Genomic DNA, 18,706 nt, shown 5'->3' with positions numbered 1-18,706 from the left:
GACAGAACTGCAGAGCCACTAGGAAGATTATTATCTTTGAAGCCTGCAGTCTGCAAATGGAATTTGATGGAGTCCAACTCCAGGATTGTTCCAAGTGCTGTAAATGGTGGGATAGTTTTGTTTTACCTAAGAGCGCCCCAAATACCACAAAAGTATGGTCTAATTTTTAAAGAGTTATTTTCCTCCTCCTAACAAGCAGTAACTGAACTATACTGGTTTAAGCATTGCAAGAAGACAAAAATATTTAAGGAACAAGCAACCCTTGTTTTCATTTCCCCTGTACAGAGTGAGAGTTAAAGAGAATCTAGCCTTTCAGATGACTGCATCTCAAATGAACTCTAGTCCTTCAAGATACTCCCAAACTTCAGCTAAGAATCTTTCTTTTGTGTGGAATTCAGAAGTCTTTGCAAGGCTGAATGTAATTGGTATTCCACTGATAGCTGTTTCTAATCCATCTCCTTGAAAGCAATATAAAATGGACCTTTTAAACCTTTACATATTAAAGATGCATTAACTTTTTTTTTTTTAAGTAAAGGTTGTCAAAGATTAGAAGTATACTTGTTACCTTGTAATTTATAAATCCTGCCATGGTCTTGATTTCCAGCATGTTTGTTTCATGAGCCCTCAATTCATGCACAAGATTATAGGCAGTTCTGTAATTTCTAAGCAGGAATACTTAAATTAGAGTTAAATCATACAAGATAATAAAATTTAAGAACAGGATTACTGACAGCAGAAAACAGCCTTCCAATCAAAGAGTTCTTCCCAGTGAAGAAATCACCCTTTACATACATGTGGCCTGGTTTCAGCTGGGATAGTTAATTTTCTTCCTAGTAGCTGGTATAGTGCTATGTTTTGGGTTCAGTATGGGAAGAATGTTGATAACACACTGATGTTTTCAGTTGTTGCTAAGCAGTGTTTTTACTAAGTCAGGGATTTTTCAGCTTCTCATGCCCGGCCAGCAAAAAGGCTGGAGGGGCACGAGAAGTTGGGAAGGGATACAGCAAGGACAGCTGACCCAAACTGGCCAAAGGGGTATTCCATACCATGTGACATCATGCCCAGTATATAAACTGGGCAGAGTTGGCTGGGAGCGGCAGATCGCTGTTCATGGACTGGCTGAGCATTGGTCAGCAGGTGGCGAGCAATTGCATTGTGCATCACTTGTCTTTCTTGGGTTATATGTCACTCTTTTTGTTATCTTCCTTTTCATTACAATTATTATATTTTATTTTTTATTTCAATATTTAAACTGTTCTTATCTCAACCCACATGTTTTACTTGTTTTCAATTCTCCTCCCCATCCCACCAGGGTGGAGGCGGGGAAGTGAGCAAGCAGCTTCGTGGTGCTTAGTTGCTGGCTGGGGTTAAACCACACCAACATGTTTAAGTAATTGTACATTTGGGAAAATATTTATCACAGCCTATAGCTTAGCAGTAATCTGGGGTAGAGAGAGTAGGGAAAGATTATGTGAGTCTTACTTGAGAGCATTCTGTGTATCTTGTTTCAGCTCACTGAAGAATGCTATTTTGAACTGGTGTCTAACAAATAAAAGCTGCAAAACACAACCAACACACATCATTCACAAACATCCGAACATACCTGTTACCTACAAAGCAAGTACAGGTGATAATTTCAGAGGTTTACATAATATAGTAGTTGACTTGAAAAACTGACTATGCAACTGTTTCCTAATAGTTCTCTCTGCCACCATGACGCAGCAGTGATCTTTCAACAGATTTAATCTATTCCAAGCCCTTTACCCTGGCACAGGGGAGAGGCTTTGTAACACCCCAAAACCTCTACACTAACAGTGTCAATTGTTGGTTTGGAGCTCACCGCTTGGATCCCAGCTTCCAAGAGAGGGAAGCTGGCAATCACAACAGAACATTATGTGTCTGAGCAGATATTTAACAATTTGAAAAGCAAAAGTTGAAAAGCCCAATAAAGTGCAACTTTAAGTTTGAAATGTCTAAGGGAAACACTTCCCACAACTTGCTAAGATACCACATTCAAATAGGTTAAACCATATAGATGAATTAAAAACTTTTTTTTTAAATTGGAGAACTTCATTTCTGGGCTGCAGCTCTTCCTCTATGGAAGATGTGAGGAAGACAAACAAATGTAAGAACAAAACCAATCAAAATCAAAGTTTAAGTTTAAGTTTCAGAAAACAAAACCAGATTTACTTCTTATACGGAGAGAAGGCATCTCAAGTTGGAAGGGGGGGAAATAAAAAAGTTTAAGCAATAAACAACCCTTATTTTCATGTTTTAACATGCAATATAACTTGCACAGTATTTCAAAAATAGGGTAACATTACCTGATGAGTGGTTTTGTTCAAGAACTCCTTATGAGATTTAACTCTTCGTATTTCTGTATAATAGTAAGTCTGTGCATGCTCATAGAAAGCATTTTCCAACCTGCAACAAAGTTGCTCATAAGTTTCACCAAGTTTCTCCCACCTACAAAGAAATTCTGAAGTTCTTCAGAATAAGTTACTTTTAATCATGCTTATTTTAGGGTTGGCAAAGTAGCTTGAGGTATTACTAAACTCTTCTGTAAGTTACCACACAGGGTAAGAGTCTGCAGATAAAAATCCTTCACACAAAACCTTACATAGGGGTAGCACAAAGTAGAATAAGTAGGTTCGAAGGCTTTATATATTGATTTCTCATACAACAATCTCTAGTATTTTACGTAAGAAAGCCTGAGGATAAGCTGTTCGGATTTTGCAAGGCTACAGAAAGTGGAGGGATGCCTCAGTCAAAGCAAGCAAACCTTACTGAGGCTCCTGGGATAAGTCTGAACAGCTCAAGATCTTATTTGCTGGACTGTGGGGGGAGGAGTGGGAAGGAAAAAATAGAAGTAAATAAAATTATGAAGGCACAGACTAGGTTTCATCATTCTGTCCAAACATCAACAGCTACCTGGGTTGCAGAGGTAACAGTCAAACTTGTGTTTGCAAGATAAATAGCCCAATGGCACATCACAGGGGAAGAAGAAAAAGACAAAAGAGGCCCAGAACACTGAATACAGCATGAGGCTGAGGAGGATCTATGAAGCATATGCTGTACGATCAAATTATAAGGAGTAAAATCAACCAGGACAAGACCAGAATCCAGGAGAGAAATACGTTCAATAGCACTGACGCACACAGGAAATAAAGGATGAACTACCAGTTCTGTGATTTGGCCAAGAAGGGATCACTGCAGACTTTGACTAAGGCAGATCACAACTTGTGTTCTGCTTGCCACGCAACAGAGAGGATGGCGATGAAAACAGTGGGACAGACCAATGGACAGCAATTGCTAACTATGAGTTCAGTCACAAAAAGACAACAAATGAAGTCTACTTATCATACTTATTTTAGTGTTATATTGTGGCCGTATAAGAAAAGACAAGCCAGTCTGAGGGGTAAAAAAAAAAAAACAAAAAACAAACCTATTCTCTTTTAATTGAGACTTCATAGTAGTAAAAATGTCAAAACAAAAAGATTAATACCAGGAATTCTGACTACATGCAGTTTGCAAAGGCTTACACTAGTTAACATGCAGCAAACATTCCCTCTTTAGCACTGAGCAAAATATGAAAAACTAGAAGTAACAGTTACTTTATTTTGATCAATTCTAGTAGCTGTGAGCAGTGTGGATACGATAACAGCATTGATTTATGTTGAGAACTTTACTGTTTATAGATAAATATGAGGGTGAGAGAAGGAAGAATTAGTCTCTCAGACCATGACTCCTCCTCTCCTGAGTGTATCTGGAAAAATTAAAACTAATTTTAATAAACCATGATTTGCCTTAGTTTTGGCCCTTCTTTTTAAGTCTACACAAGACTGTCTTCCCTTCCCTGTTCCGTTTTTGAAAGGCCTTCATAATTCATCTGAAGCTGTATTCCCTGTAAATATTAAAACAGAAAGCACAGGACATGTAAAAAAATGAGAGACATAATACTTGCAACCAGATAAATGCCACTTAGCATGAATAGAAAGAAATATCTACATAGCCAGGAAGCGGGGCAAAAAAAAGCAAAGACCTGCTAATACAGAGTTACACCTAACAAAACATTTGTAGGGAAAATTCAGAACCAGCAATGCCAAAACCACTATAGAGGTAGAAAAGCCCACTTTGCCTCTACCTGACTTGAGGAAGGGAACGCCTTGGGATATCTAATAATGTTTCTTCAAAAGCAACATCTTTGACAGTCATTATTCAACCTCACAGAGAAAGTGGAGCTGTGTGGAATTAATCAGGTTGCAGAATAACCTGAAGAATTCCAGCGAACAGATAAAATATCCAATGCTGGTCTACGAGCGTGCCACATAGCAGTCATCCCAACCTACCAACTCTCTCAGCAACTCCATTAGAATCATAGAATCATTTATGTTGGAAAAAACCTTTAAGATCAAGTCCAATCGTTAACCTAGCACTGCCATGTCCACCACTAAACCATGTCCCCAAGTTCCACATCTACACATCTTTTAGATACCTTTAGGGATAGTGATTCAACCACTTCCCTGGGCAGCCTGTTCCAATGCTTGACAACCCCTTCAGTGAAGAAATTTTTCCTAATATCCAATCTAAACCTCCCCTGGAGTAACTTGAGGCCATATCACTTGTTACTTCGGAAAAGAGACCTACACCCACCTCGCTACAACCTCCTTTCAGGTAGTTGTAGAGAGTGATTAGGTCTCCCCTGAGCCTCCTTTTCTGCAGTCTAAACAACCCCAGTTCCCTCAGCTGCTCTTCTCAAGATTTGTGCTCTAGACCCTTCACCAGCTTTGTTGCTCTTCTTTGGACACACTCCAGTACCTCGATGTCTTGCAGTGAGGGGCACAAAACTGAACACAGTCTTCAAGGTGCAGTCTCATCAGTGCCGAGTACAGGGGGACAATCACTTCCCTAGTCCTGCTGGCCACACTATTTCTGATACAAGCCACAATGCTATTGGCCGCTTTGGCCACCTGGGCACACTGCTGGCTCATATTCAGCCCGCTGTCAACCAACAGTCCTTTTCCACCTGGCAGCTTTCCAGCCACTCTTCCCCAAGCCTGTAGCATTGCATGGAGTTGTTGTGACCCAAGTGCAGGACCCGGCACTTGGCCTTGTTAAACCTCATACAATTGGCCTTGGCCCATTGATCCAGCCTGTTCAGATCCCTCTGTAGAGCCTTCCTACCCTTGAGCAGATCAACACTCCTGCCCAACTTGATGTCACCTGCAAACTTACTGAGGGTGCACTCATTCAGATCGTTGATAAAGATATTAAACAGAACTGGCCTCAATACTGAGCCCTGGGGAATACCACTTGTGACCAGCTGCCAGCTAGATTTAACTCCATTCACCAGCACTCTTTGAGCCCGGCCATCCAGACAGTTTTTTACCCAGCGAAGAGTCCACCCATGCAAGTGGTAAACAGCCAGTTTCTCAGGAGAATGCTGTGGGGAACAGTGTCAAAGGCTTTACTAAAGTCCATGTAAACAACATCCACAGCCTTTCCCTCATCCACTAAGTGGGTCACCTTGTCATAGAAGGAGATCAGGTTAGTCAAGCAGGACCTGCCTTTCATAAACCCATGCTGGCTGGGCCTGATCACCTGGTTGTTCTGTACATGCTGCATGATGGCACTCAGGATGATCTGCTCCGTAACCTTTCCCAGCACCAAGGTCAGACTGACAGGCCTGTCATTCCCTGGACCTTTCTTCTGGCCCCTCTTGTAGATGGACGTCATATTCATCAACTGGGACCTCCCTGGTTAGCCAGGACTGCTGATAAATGATGGAAAGTGGCTTGGTAAGCACTTCCATCAGCTCCCTCAGTACCCTTGGGTGGATCCCAACCAGTCCCATAGACTTGTGTGTGTCTAAGTGGTATAGCAGGTCACTAACCATTTCCTCTTGGATTATGGGGGCTTCATGCTGCTCCCCATCCCCGTCTTCCAGCTCAGGGGGCTGGGTACCCAGAAGACAACTGGTCTTACTATTAAACATTGAGGCAAAGAAGGCATTAAGTACCTCAGCCTTTTCCTTATCCTTTGTCACTATGTTTCCCCCCCACATCCAATAAAGGATGGACATCCTTCTTAGCCCTCCTTTTATTGCTAATGTATTTATAGAAACATTTTTTATTGTCTTTTATGGCAGTAGCCAGATTAAGCTCTAGCTGGGCTTTGGCCCTTCTAATTTTCTCCCTGCATAACCTCATGACATGCTTGTAGTCCTCCTGAGTGGCCTGCCCCTTCTTCCAAAGGTCATAAACTCTTTTTTCCCCCTGAGCTCCAGCCATAGCTCTCTGTTCAGCTAGGCTGTCTTCTTTCCCATTGGCTCAGCTTTTGGCACATGGGGATGGCCTGCTCCTGCACATTTTAAGTTTTCCTTCTTGAAGAATGTCCAGCCTTCCTGGACTCCTTTGCTCTTCAGGACTGCCTCCCAAGGGACTCTGTCAACCAGGCTCCTAACCAGGCCAAAGTCTGCCCTCCAGAAGTCCAAGGTGGCAGTTCTGCCAACCCCAACCCTTACTTCTCCAAGAATCAGAAACTCTATCATTTTGTGATCGCTACGCCCAAGACTGCCTCAAACCATCACATCACCCACAACTCCTCTTCTGTCCACAAACAACAGGTCCAGTGGGACACCTTCCCTGGTTGGCTCACTCACCAGCTGTGTCAGGAAGTTATCTTCCACACACTCCAGGAACTTCCTAGACTGTTTCCTCTCTGCTGCATTTTATTTTCAGCAGACATCTGGCAAGTTGAAGTCCCCCACAAGAACAATGGCTAGCAATTGTGAGACTTCTCCCAGCTGCTTATAGAATATTTTGTCTGCCTCTTCATGCTGGTTGGGTGGTCTACAACAGACTCCCACTGTGATATCTGCCTTGTTGGCTTCCCCCTTGATTCTTACCCATAAACATTCAACCCGATCATCACCGTCATTAAGCTCTAGACAATCAAAACACTCCCTAACATACAAGGCTACCCCACCACCTCTCCTTCCTTGCCTATTCCTTCTGAAGATTTTATAGCCACCCATTGCAGCACTCCACTTGTGCGAGTCATCCCACCATGTTTCCATGATGGCAACTATGTCATAGTTTTCCTGCTGCACAATGGCTTCCAGCTCCTTCTGTTAGCTGCCCATGCTGCATGCATTGGTGTAGATGCACTTCAGTTAGGCTATTGATCCCACCACCTTTTTGGGGGAGAAGCCCTAATTCCTACATGACCATTCTCAGGTGCTTCCATGGTTTCTAATGCATCAATAACCCTTGCATCTTTGCTGCCACATGGATCTCCATCCCCTACCTCCACTGAGGTGGCAGACCGACGGACCTCGCTAGCACATTGTCCCTGAAACACTGGCGTGCTGCCCCCAGGCTTATCTCTAGTGAGCCTGGTTTTATCCCTTTCCTCCTTCAAATCTAGTTTAAAGCTCTTTCAATGAGCCCTGCTAACTCCTGTGCAAAGATCCTTTTTCCCCCTTTGAGACAGGTGTACCTCATCTGTTGCCAGCAGGCCTGGTGTCATGTAAACCAACACATGATCAGCAAACAGAGCAAAACACTGATTAACAAACAGAACAAAACAGTGTTTTACAGTCACTTACCTTATAATATAACCAACAAGATGATCAGTGTGTGGAAGTACAAAGAGAGATTTTCCAGAAAGGTCACAAGCATTACATAAAGCTGCTGCCCTCTCTGATGCAATAACATCTTCCCCTAGTGAAGTCAAGGAAAGCGCAAGTAAGTAGTATGCAGTGCTGCAGTGTCAAACTAGCTCTAAAAGCTTGACAAGGTATGGAAAAATCTATTACAGATAAAACTGAGACCACACTCTTTCTTACTTTGTTTTCAGAGTACTAAATGCTTCATCCAGCAGAACACACTGCATAAAGTTTCTAGGAGTGGCTTAGCTAGCAACAACCCACAAGCATGACATAAGTTTTTCACCTCTCTCACAGAATTAAATATCCCGTGTCTTGAGAAATACAATATCATCCAGAGAAGACAAACATATATAGCAGACAGAGAAAAAACAAAAACAAAAAATAAAAAAATGGTTTGCCAGGCACTAGAAGGTATGCAGCTACAGCTGAAGCAGCAGCTCTACAGAAACATAAGGTTAAAATGTATCACGTTTCACACCTCCACTTGACTCCAAAATTTTATTGATTAAAACTGAGATAAACTGAAAGGCTTCTGCAGGTACCAAATGCCCTTCCTCTAAGTTCTCATTGCTTTTACAGCTTTTCTTGTTCTCAAGCAAGGTTTAAAATGCAACTTGCTTACAAGGAGGCATGTCACATATATTATACTAGCAAACCATTTTTGATACTGTGTATCAAAAGATGGACTTGGACTTAAAAGGAAGTAGTTAAGGACAAAAGTATCAAATGTTTAGGGTCAACTGCCCTAAGCATTCTTTCCATCTGCACACCTTCCTGCAGCCACAATGTATTTAGTGTATGTAGATAACATTAGATTAAAAACTGCAAATAACGTGACAAATGATAGTCAGCTCAGTCCATCAGGCCTTCTGAAAAAATGAGATCACAACTATGCACAGAGGTTTCCAGTACCTGGAGGTAATGGTGTTTTCTTCTGAATCAAAACCACAGCAACTTTCGTATTTCTTCCCTGCAAACTTTGCCTAAAATAAAAAACAACATGGCACAGCATCAGGATTTCCCTTCTTATTTCTGAATAATCAGAACAAAATGAGATTTCAGTCTAGATGGAAGCACTGAAAGAATGTTATATAGGGTAAAAACACCAAACACCATAATATGCTGCACCATCCACAGAATGCTGTGTTCCCTTTTTTGTTCAGATGGGATAGAATAATTGTGCTGAGTTTAGCAAGCAAAGCTTCAGGGGCTGTTTTTACTTAAGTAACTTTTACAAATAAACCATTAAAAAAACGTTTCATTGCTGTCAGTTGTATGTTAAAAAGCAAAGTTCCAAGTTCCCCTTACTTTGTATCTAAGAACAAAAAATATTTATATGTTTTAGAATGCAAAAAGGATTCTGCATTTCACACTTACCGTTAGCTTGTAGTACATTATGAACCAAGTAAAAAAACCTCTACCTGACAATTTCAACTCGAGTAGCGCATTCCGACTGTTTTTCTTTCCATTGTGGCTCATCCCAGTCTAGTTCATAGAACACCACCACAAGTGCTGGAACCAAATTCAGGTGTTTGTTCATCCAACCAGTCTTCAGGATTCCTTTTGGAATATACCATTCATAGGATGTCCTCTGAAAATATTGAGGTTATTAAAGCAAGCTACCAAATCCATTTATGGGCATTTACACCAGGAGAAAGGGAATTGCCTCTACATTCTTGTCACTTGAGAATATGTTTGTCATCTTTCCTTTAACACTCTTCCCACCAAGCCTTTGCTTCCTATCGAATAAGGCATATCCCTCGTTACCTAGCATCAGGGGTTGACGTCTGAGATATCAGCAACAAAGAACAACAGATTCCAGGTAGACTGGAGAAAAGGGTCAAGTTCAGAAGCATGTTTCACACACTTTCATGAAATATCAGGTTCGATTTAAAACCAGGGTCTCAAACGGAGCCAGGAGAAACCAGTTTGGATTCTTATTCTTTGCCAGCATCACAGAATTATGTCATTTTCCAAGGGTTAAACCCATTGACATTGCTTCTTAAGTGCCACGGAGAAGCAGAAAGTAGAGCGGAGATATTCTTTCTGCTGCATTTCATTTAGTTAAAGGCTTTAAGTTTTTTTCAGAATACACCAATTTCAAATATCTAGTTTCTCCAGAGTTAAACTTTGGGTTTCATTAAAGCTCAAACTTCACAAGCACACCTTAACGCTGAGTAAAAGAACAGCAAGTACTTCAAAAAGTAAATCATATTGGCTTTCCCTGCTTCTGGCTTACAAGCTAAGGCACCCCGGTTTCCTATGCAGCCATAGCACTCTGTCACAATACCCCTGGCTTCCCCTTTGCCCTGACAATTTTTCTCGGGCTTCAAGCTCCCACGCTTCGCCTCCGACAGCGGGGGAAGAGACAGCAGAATCCTGGCTGAGCGTTCAGCCGTGCGAGTGCTGCTCAGCCCAGCCCCTTGCTACGGCCCTTCCCCTCGGGGAGCCACCAGCTCCCGCATCCTCCCCCCCCCGCCCCCGGGGCCTGCCGCTGGCTTTTGCTGCACGGGCAGAGGCCTGAACCCCGTGAGGGGCCGGGCCCGCCAGGACGGGGAGCAGCCGGGGCACACGCCGCTCGCTACCTTCGTCCTGCACTTGGGGTACTCGTGGTCGCCGGGGAGCACTTTGAAGGAGATGGGGACGCGGTCGGCCCTCCGGTTGGCGCAGAAGGCGTCCCACACGGCCCGGTGCACGGCGTTGTACACCACGTCCAAGCCGGTGAGGGTGACAAACGCCATGGGCCGGCAGCATAGCTCTACCGGGAACTCCCACTGCGTCGGGGTCATCCTGCGCCCGGGCAGGCGGCCTGCGAGGCGGCAGGAGGGCGGCTCTCAGCGCGGCGCCTGCGAGGCCCAGGCCGGCCGCTCCTCCCCGGCTGCAGGAGCTCCCCGCTGCCCCGCCGGGCGCTGACACGGCGCCGGGCCCGCGCCCGGGCCCGTCCCCGCCCCAGGCGCCGCTGACCGCCGCGGGCTGGAGCTCGGCGCCGGGCAGCGCCAGCCGAGAGCGGCCGCGGCTGACGGGAGGCGTCGCGGGCAGGACGAGGGAGGGCCGCCACCTCAGGAAACCAGCGCCGGACATCGGAAGGGCGGCAGAAGCGACCAATCGGCGCCTCCGCTCCTGGGCCGGGCCAGTCAGGGAGCGCCCGCGCGGCCACGTCACTGCTGAAAGAGCCAGTTAACTAAAGAAGGCGGCGAGGCGAGACTAGCGGAGCCGGCCAATGGACAAGACAGGCAGGTGGTGACGATGGGAAGCGGGGACCAATAGCAGCGAGCGAGCGGCTGACCCGTGCTGCCCTCAGGGGAGGTGTGGCCGTCGGGCGAGGCCGCTCGGGCCTCCCCGTGCGACAGCGGCGTGGCCGCGCTGCGCCGCGCCGTGCCGTGCCGTGCCGTGCTGCGCCGCGCCGCGCCGCGCCGCGCCAGCGAGGCCCGCCCGGCCTACCCCAGCCCAGCCCAGGCCCGGCGGCGGGGAGGAAGGGAGGAGGGGGCCTGCGCGCGCTGCCTGCCCCGCGTCGCGCACCATGGCGGCCAACGAGGACCAGGAGGTGAGTGCCGGCCCCTGCCGGCGCTGGGCGGGGAGGCCGTGAGGCGCCGCTGCCTGAGGGAGGGCCGGCCCGGGAGAGTCCGCCCGCCGCGGACGCGGGGCCGGGAGGGAGCCTCCGTGTGGGGAAAGGGGGCCTGGGAGGGGAGGCGGCCCGGGTGGCGGGGAGCGGGAGGGCAGAGCCGGCCGCTTGAGCGGGCGGGGAGGCGGGAGCCGGGCGGCGGCGGGGGGGAAACCGGCGGGGCCGTGCAGAGCTTCGCAAACCGGCCGCGGTTGGGTGCGAGCTCCGTGTTCGGGCTGGAATCGGTCACCCCCTTCTCTGCTCCTTGCTGCAGATGGAGCTGGAAGCGCTGCGCTCTATCTACGAGGGGGATCTGTGCTTCAGGGAGCTTAGCCCGGTTTCCTTCCAGTACAGGGTAAGGCAAGGTGAAGGTCTGTGCGCCGCTGCAGCGCGGGCTTCATCCTGAAGTTACTCTACTGTCTTGTCGTTGACGGACCAGCGTTTTTCTAAAACAGATGGGTATTCGATGTGCGGTAAAGGCTAGATCCGTAGGCCGTTGTTTCAGGGTCTTTGGTATGATGATGCTTGATAGCACAATGCTTCATGCACAGGAACCTGCTCCCAGTGCGGGTTTATTGTCCCTTAGCTAGGCATCCTACTTGCAGGTCTATGTACTGCATAGCTAGAACTGTCAAACTGGCTGAAGGAGCCTGCATACTGAGTAATGCTTAAACTAGGTGGTCAGAAATGTCACTTACAGAGACTTTGACATGTAAAGCTCTGAACCTTCCTTATTGCTCAGTTACAAGGTTCTTCTAGTGTCTTGTCCAGAAGCAGTTGACGTGCCTTGTCTACCTGGTAAGCAGGAAATCCACAAAACGCTTTGGCCATGTGCACTGATACAACCTGCTCAGGAAAGACATAGAGGGAATGCTGAGCTTGCGATATGCAGTTAGATTCTGGCATGAAATTCTTGCCAGCTTTCTCAAATTTAAAGATCTGGAAGTTGTTCTGGGGGTGGACTGAGGCAGATCTTTGGATGGCCAGAGAACTTAGGTGATGAAAACTCAGGCACCCATAGGACAGAAGGAAGGCTTCTGAAAATGCCACATCCTTGTAGTGGGAAGGAGGCATCCAGAATAACCTTTTCGTGACTTCTCAGGTAACTTCAGAATACTATCAGTAATTGTAATGAGATAAGTTGATTTAATTAATAGCACTTGAATCCCATCCATGTAAGTGCTGCCTTCCTTCATTGATAGGACTGCTGTTAGTAAATTTGATTTCCTCAAAAGAGCAAATGTGACATGCCTACAAGTCTACAGTGTATCATTCTACATTTTACTAGCTTTGGTCATTGCTAATTTTTATCAGATGAAGGAAAATTGTCAAAAGTTAGAACTCAATTTAAATACTGTAAAACTTAGTGTCAGACAAAGGCAATCAAGTACCTTTCCCATGAAGAAGAATTTGTATTACAAGAAAGCATAGTGCAAGTAAGTACATGAGACGGTAGCAAGAATTAGTATGCCATTTTTCTGAGTCTCATTTCTCTCACACGTTTCTCATGCAAAACACAGCTGTTTTGTAATCAAGTAAGGCTACCCAGTTTTTAGGTTGCACTGCCAAGAAGGAGCACAGTCATGCAGCTTTCTGTATGGATTTGCTCAGTGTGCAGACAGTACTTTCTCCAGAGAAGAACTTTGTAAACCATACCACCAGTTCTCTTCTTGGCAGCGGTGGGAACTGGACTGCAACACTGTAGATGACGTCTTGATAAATGTTGCAGATTCCTGATCTTTTTATTTATTTATATTTATTTATTTCATCTCTAGAACAGATGCTTCTGAATGTCAGTTAGTCCACTCTGCTGAAATACTGTAAATAAAAAAGCACCAACTTTTTTTTCTTTCCTTTTTCCTTTTTTAATTTTAAAGTACAGTAGCCTTACCTTGATTAGGACTTTTTTTCTGGCTACATTTCATTCCACATAATTTGATGAAACCAGATTTTGCCTATTCTAAAATGAGGGAAATAGGGGAGAATTTTCATGTGGTTTTAGAATATGGACTTAGCCAACTTTGTTGCACTAGTCTTCCAAATCCTTGTGTGAAACAGTTATTTCTGTTTGTATAGTATGCCTTTGGTAGCACCTGTACTAGTTTTAAATTAAAAAAAAAATAATTCATTTTTTATTTAATTTAACATAATTGTAAGGTTTGTGTATGTAATTTGGGTTCACTAAATTGGTTTGATGTGCATGATTATTTATATTAAAGTGTGCCTTTTTTAAATGTTATGCATCTTTTATCCAGTCTCAGTCAACTGACCTCTTAAATCTTTTACTACTCATTCTTTCTTATAGTGAAATAAAATATCTGTAGGGATGAGATGTAAACATTGAAATTCTTATCTATTGTTTTTGCTATCTTAGGTCACTAATTTATCGTCATCTTCATTTCAATGCTGTCTTGTGGTTTGTTTTCATCTTGCTCTGAGCTTGGATGCACGGGGGAGGGAAGAAGCCTTCATCTTTTCTGTTCTCACATATGATTGTATAATATTTGGCTTGCAGATGGTACAAAGTAGCTTTTAAAACCAAGCGATTTAAAAAAAAATAAATAAAGAGAGCTTTGAATGTTTCTGCTGCTTTTTCTAGGATGAAAACTGCAGGGTAGACATTGATATTGATGTCATAAATTTAATACTCTTTCTAGATAACAGCTTTATTTTCTGACTGATAACTTTATGAAAATAGTTGTTATCTTAAGGAATTTGGATAGTCTTAAAGAAGTGAAAGACTTGCATATTGGCATTGTAATCCTTAATAAGTGACTGGAAACTGTTGATTTATGAAGTTTTTCTTTTCCCTTCAGATAGGTGAAAGTGGAGATCCCAAAGCCTTTCTAATAGAAGTTTCCTGGCCAGAAACATATCCACAAACAGCACCAGTCATCTCAATGGATGCTTTCTTCAACAACACAATGTAAGTATTTATGACAGCTTCATTCCCTAGCCTTATATATGGAGGCTTTTTGGTTGACAAGCTTTTCTTCATCTGTCTAGATGAGAGTTGAGTTTTATGTTTTCTTTTAGATCTTCAGCTATTAAACAAAGTATATTGGATAAGTTAATGGTAGAAGTTGAAGCGAATCTTGGAACTGCTATGACATATACACTTTTTGAATATGCCAAAGATAATAAAGAGTTATTCATGGAAAATCAGCCTGTTAACACTGTGGTAAGTAGATAAATTCAGATTTTAATCTCTTGCTTTTAAAACTGCAAAAAATGGTTATTACAACTCTAAATACTTCATAGTTCTGTCTTTGAGTTGTTAATCAGTATATCGGGTATACCCATGTTAGTGGCTAAACAGTGACACACAGAGTATGGTGCCACAATGTTCTGTGGTCATAATTGTTGTATTTAATTATTATTTTGCTGTTATACCAGTATGTTTGTGGGCTGCAGTTCTGCCCCACAGAGTAATATAAAAATGGAGACTTGGAGCAGAAGCAAATCTTAAGAGAGCTGAAACGGAGATAAAAGGTGTCTGCTAGGGGTGGCACATTACTGCAACCTGTCTGGGATGCAATGGATTGCATAAGTGCACCTCCAGGGTCTTGAATGAGTCAGGCTGGGTCTGTTTGTGGTTTCTGTGTTGTGTGAGGACGTTATTGGCCATGTGGTGCTACAGATTTGCTTTGAGGAAGAAGGAACAGCTTCCATGTTTGGGAAGTCTGAATCCTTTCAGACTAAATCACACTCTATGATTAAATTTAAAAAGTGTAAGAGGTGCCCTTTGTGACTCTGAAAGGGAATAATTCCAGTCCCCAACACATGTTTTTTAAAACTACAATCATGATTATATGTTGATTAAAGGCTGCAGACTGCTGACTGCATTGCTTCTTTCTGACAGTCAAGATATTTCAATATGTCAGGTTCAGTAATCACACACAGAGATATCTGTGGAACTAATATGTAAAATACTAACAACCATTTTTATCCTTCTCAGACTTCAGTAAGCAATAGTATTGCAATTGGAACTCCTGATGTGCCAGCAAGTAAGAAAAAAGATAAAAAGGAGCAGTTATCCAAAACTCAGAAACGAAAACTAGCTGATAAAACAGGTTTGTTCACTATAATATTGCTTTGTTTGAGCAGTATGAGAATCCAAATTTTATAGCAGTGACATCTTGCTAGAGTCAGAATCAGTATTTATTTGTTTACAGGATAAACTACTTTAAGTCTGTGGTCTCTGTTTTGCTTGTTTTAGATGAATTATTCTTGCCCAAGATGTTAGTTGTGGTCAAAGTGACTTTCTATGGAGTAGGGATTTCAAGATGTCATTGGTTCTGGTTTATTTTTTTATTTCAATTTGGGGCAAAAGTGAAGTTTTCAAAAAATACTTGTGGGAGGAGAACATTTGGGACTTCTAAAAATTCACTTTCAACAAAAGAGGTGGTTTGTTGATGGGCCCTTGTAGATAATTCACATTATTAACAATGTAGTTTCTAGATGAAAGTATTTGTTTTGGAACCCAAAATAAAACATTTAGTTTACTTTGTACCCTCAAAATAGAGGAGCTTCTGCAGATACTTTATGCTTTCAATGAAATGGTAGGTTTTTGATTGAGAAGCGTTCAATATTTCAACTAATCCTACTGATGACTTTTATGTGTTTAACCTTAATTTTTAATAATGATCTGGATAATACTATCCTATGGCAGCAGTAAGTTGTATCCTATGATAACAATTCCTGCGTATAATTTACCTAACCTAATGTATAATTGGCAGATTAAATGTTGACCGTATAAAGGAAAAGCTGCATAAAATTTTGTTCTTTGACAGAATGCATCATTGCTGGTCAGCCCAGCTCATGTTGGAGCTGCCTTCTAGATTAAATGTCAGATGGACTGAGGTGTATTTATTTAAACAGAATTACTTTGAAGAACAAGATGTGTTTAAGACATTAATATCTATTTTTGTCCTCATGGCTTTGTAGTGGAGAAATTAAGGGTTTTGGATCTTTAGAATTTTGTGTATTGATTTTGAAGAAAGATAAGGATTCCCCTTAGCTTGTGTGTTGAAAATAAAACCTTATTCTGCAGATAACAAAGGGGAGCTTCCGCGAGGATGGAACTGGGTGGACGTAATTAAGGTAACATGACTGTATTATATGCAGTATAATGAAAATACTGCATATGTACATTAAAAATAATTGTACTTATAGCTGAAGAAAACTAATCTGATTTTTTTTCTTGCTTTTCTTCCTAACTTTGTTTGGATTTGACTGTGGTGTCTGATTCATTTCTATATGCGTCCAGCATGTAAGTATTTTCAAGTTATCTTTTTTTAAAATTAAAAAGATTTGCAAGAAATAGTAAGAACTGTTGCTCATTTTGGATTCTATTCTACATATTTCTCAAATGCTTTAAAATGCTTAGTCCTTCTGAATATTAGAGACAGAAGGACTTTGATTCCTCTTTGAACTTTGTTGGTTTAGTATTTCTTTTTTATTTATTGAGCAATTAAATTTTAATTTTATGATGAGAGAGCTTTGGTAGCCAAACGGACTGCAAATATACTGTCTTCATATGGCAACAAGATGTAAAGTAAAGTTAGTGGTGCTGCCAGGTTCTGGAGGACAGTGGGTAAGTAAGCAGAAAAAACGAGCTGTCCCAAGTGGGAGCACCTTGCTGTCTTCTACACGCCTGAACATTCTCTGCCACAACTCCTCCAGTGAATAATTCTTTTTTACTTGCTCCCTCAGCATTGATTGCTTCCACCCTCTTGTCTTTGCTGATTCAGTGGAAATCAGTATAGCTGCTTGACAATTTTGAAAGCAAACTATTTTATTTTACTCAACTATAAGTAATTCTCGGTGTAAGACCTAACACCGGTTCCAGTTGTTAAATAAGAGCAAGTAAATGATAATGGTGGGTTTGGGCAGAGTCATTCTGAGTTAAAAGTGGCTACTTACCTGTAGTGGATGTCTTGGATTCCAGATAGATTTCACAATAGAAGCACTACATTTAATAATTATACACTTAGCTTTAAAAAGTGAGAAATAGTAAGTTAATGTTTCTTTTTGTATTGTGTAAATTTCTATATGGGAATTCTCTCAGAGATGTGTGGAGATACTTCTTCCATTACTTCATGTTTTTTATTTTGGAGAGCTGGTGACGGAGTCTTCAAATTAAATAGAAACAGTACCCCAAGGTTTTTCTGGGCTTTTATGTTGTCGTTTTTTAAAATCAACTTTCATGTTCAGGAAATAGGCTTATTTAGTGTTTAAGCTTAAGAAATAATTTTCGATGCTTTTCAGTCTCTTGGTACAGTAGCACAATCAGTCTGTATTATTAATTAAGTATACATGTGTTCTATGTAAGATGGAGATAATGTTGTTCTTGTTTCCTAATAAATGGAATGGCAGTCTAAACTTTGAATACTTTCTTTTTGTGTCTCTTTTATAGTTAAGCAAAACTGGTTCTAAAGATGATGAATAAAGGACTTTGGTACAAGGAAACTCCACCTTTTAATACAGTGCAATTTTGGGTCACCATCTTTCTCTTAATAACTTTCATATTTGTTGAAGTAAACATTTTATAAAACTCAATTTCCTAACTCGCAAACCTAGTCATAGAAGTTTATCTAGAGACTATGTGGTCTTCTTTGGAAAAAAAACCAACAAACTTGCCTTAAATGAAGGTTAGAATGTGACAAAGGATATAGAGAGCCAATGTGGTGAAGTGAATAGTGCTATATGCAGTGTTTATTAATTTATATTTTACTCTGTAGTTAAAATCCTGTTATAGTGAATCCAATGATACTGTAAACATTTCCTGATGTTCTTATTCCAATTGAAGAAAAAAGCACTATAACAGTGATTGGTCACTTGACAGCATAATTCATCAAAATAAATTATTCCATGGAAACAAGACCTTTGTCATTTGTTTATCTAATATGAATGTAGAAGGAGAACATAAAAATTGTTACATTGCAATATAGACTAGAGCTTGTAGTCCCGTTTTCACTAGTTACTGGCTCAAATAGTAAATACTAGAGAAAGCAAGGCCAAATATTGTAGTCTGCTCAAAAAAGAGTGGTTATAGCAGGAGTATGTCTTTATTCTCTGCGATATCCATCCATTAGTCTTTCTCCAGTGTGCATCTTTACAGAAGGGTGGATATCTGAGGGCAGGGAAAAGTGCTTTCTTGCACGTGTCTCAATGAGTGTTGGCATTTTGTGGCTCTTTCATTGGAGAAATGGGCCTCCTTGGAGGGGTTTGCTGACTGAGTGGTGGGACAGTAGAAGTCAGCACTCTGCCAAATGTGCTGGGAGAACTTTTTTTTTCCTACTCTGCTCTCTTGTATCAGAAAGAGAAGTCATCTTTACCATATGAACGCTTACTGAATACAAGATGCCTTAATGTCCTTTATTATTTTTGTTTGTTTTGAGATGAACTTTAATAAATGCCTATTTATCTGC

The 18,706-nt window shown here is 42.2% G+C and overlaps 2 protein-coding genes across 2 annotated transcripts in view; one reads left to right on the top strand and one right to left on the bottom strand.

Annotated features, from left to right (window-relative positions):
- TRAPPC11 (trafficking protein particle complex subunit 11) overlaps positions 1 to 10,748 on the bottom strand; it is a 29,404-nt gene extending 18,656 nt beyond the window's left edge. The window contains 7 exon segments of the mRNA XM_069787847.1: positions 435 to 662; positions 1,483 to 1,556; positions 2,325 to 2,424; positions 7,610 to 7,724; positions 8,585 to 8,655; positions 9,094 to 9,263; positions 10,258 to 10,748. Of these exon segments, the coding sequence (XP_069643948.1) occupies positions 435 to 662; positions 1,483 to 1,556; positions 2,325 to 2,424; positions 7,610 to 7,724; positions 8,585 to 8,655; positions 9,094 to 9,263; positions 10,258 to 10,461 (962 nt within the window). The 5' untranslated portion in view covers positions 10,462 to 10,748.
- Positions 10,749 to 10,960: 212 nt separating this feature from the next.
- RWDD4 (RWD domain containing 4) lies at positions 10,961 to 18,706 on the top strand. Its single transcript, XM_069787831.1, is given in 8 exon segments — positions 10,961 to 11,216; positions 11,548 to 11,628; positions 14,090 to 14,199; positions 14,310 to 14,454; positions 15,232 to 15,346; positions 16,327 to 16,376; positions 16,543 to 16,566; positions 16,568 to 18,706. Coding segments are annotated over 8 exon segments (660 nt in total). The 5' UTR covers positions 10,961 to 11,192; the 3' UTR covers positions 16,679 to 18,706.

The sequence above is a fragment of the Haliaeetus albicilla genome, chromosome 1 (assembly GCF_947461875.1).
Source record: "Haliaeetus albicilla chromosome 1, bHalAlb1.1, whole genome shotgun sequence".
NCBI lineage: Eukaryota > Metazoa > Chordata > Aves > Accipitriformes > Accipitridae > Haliaeetus > Haliaeetus albicilla.
The sequence above is the reverse complement of the archived record's forward strand: the minus strand, read 5'-3'. Positions and strand labels throughout refer to the sequence as shown.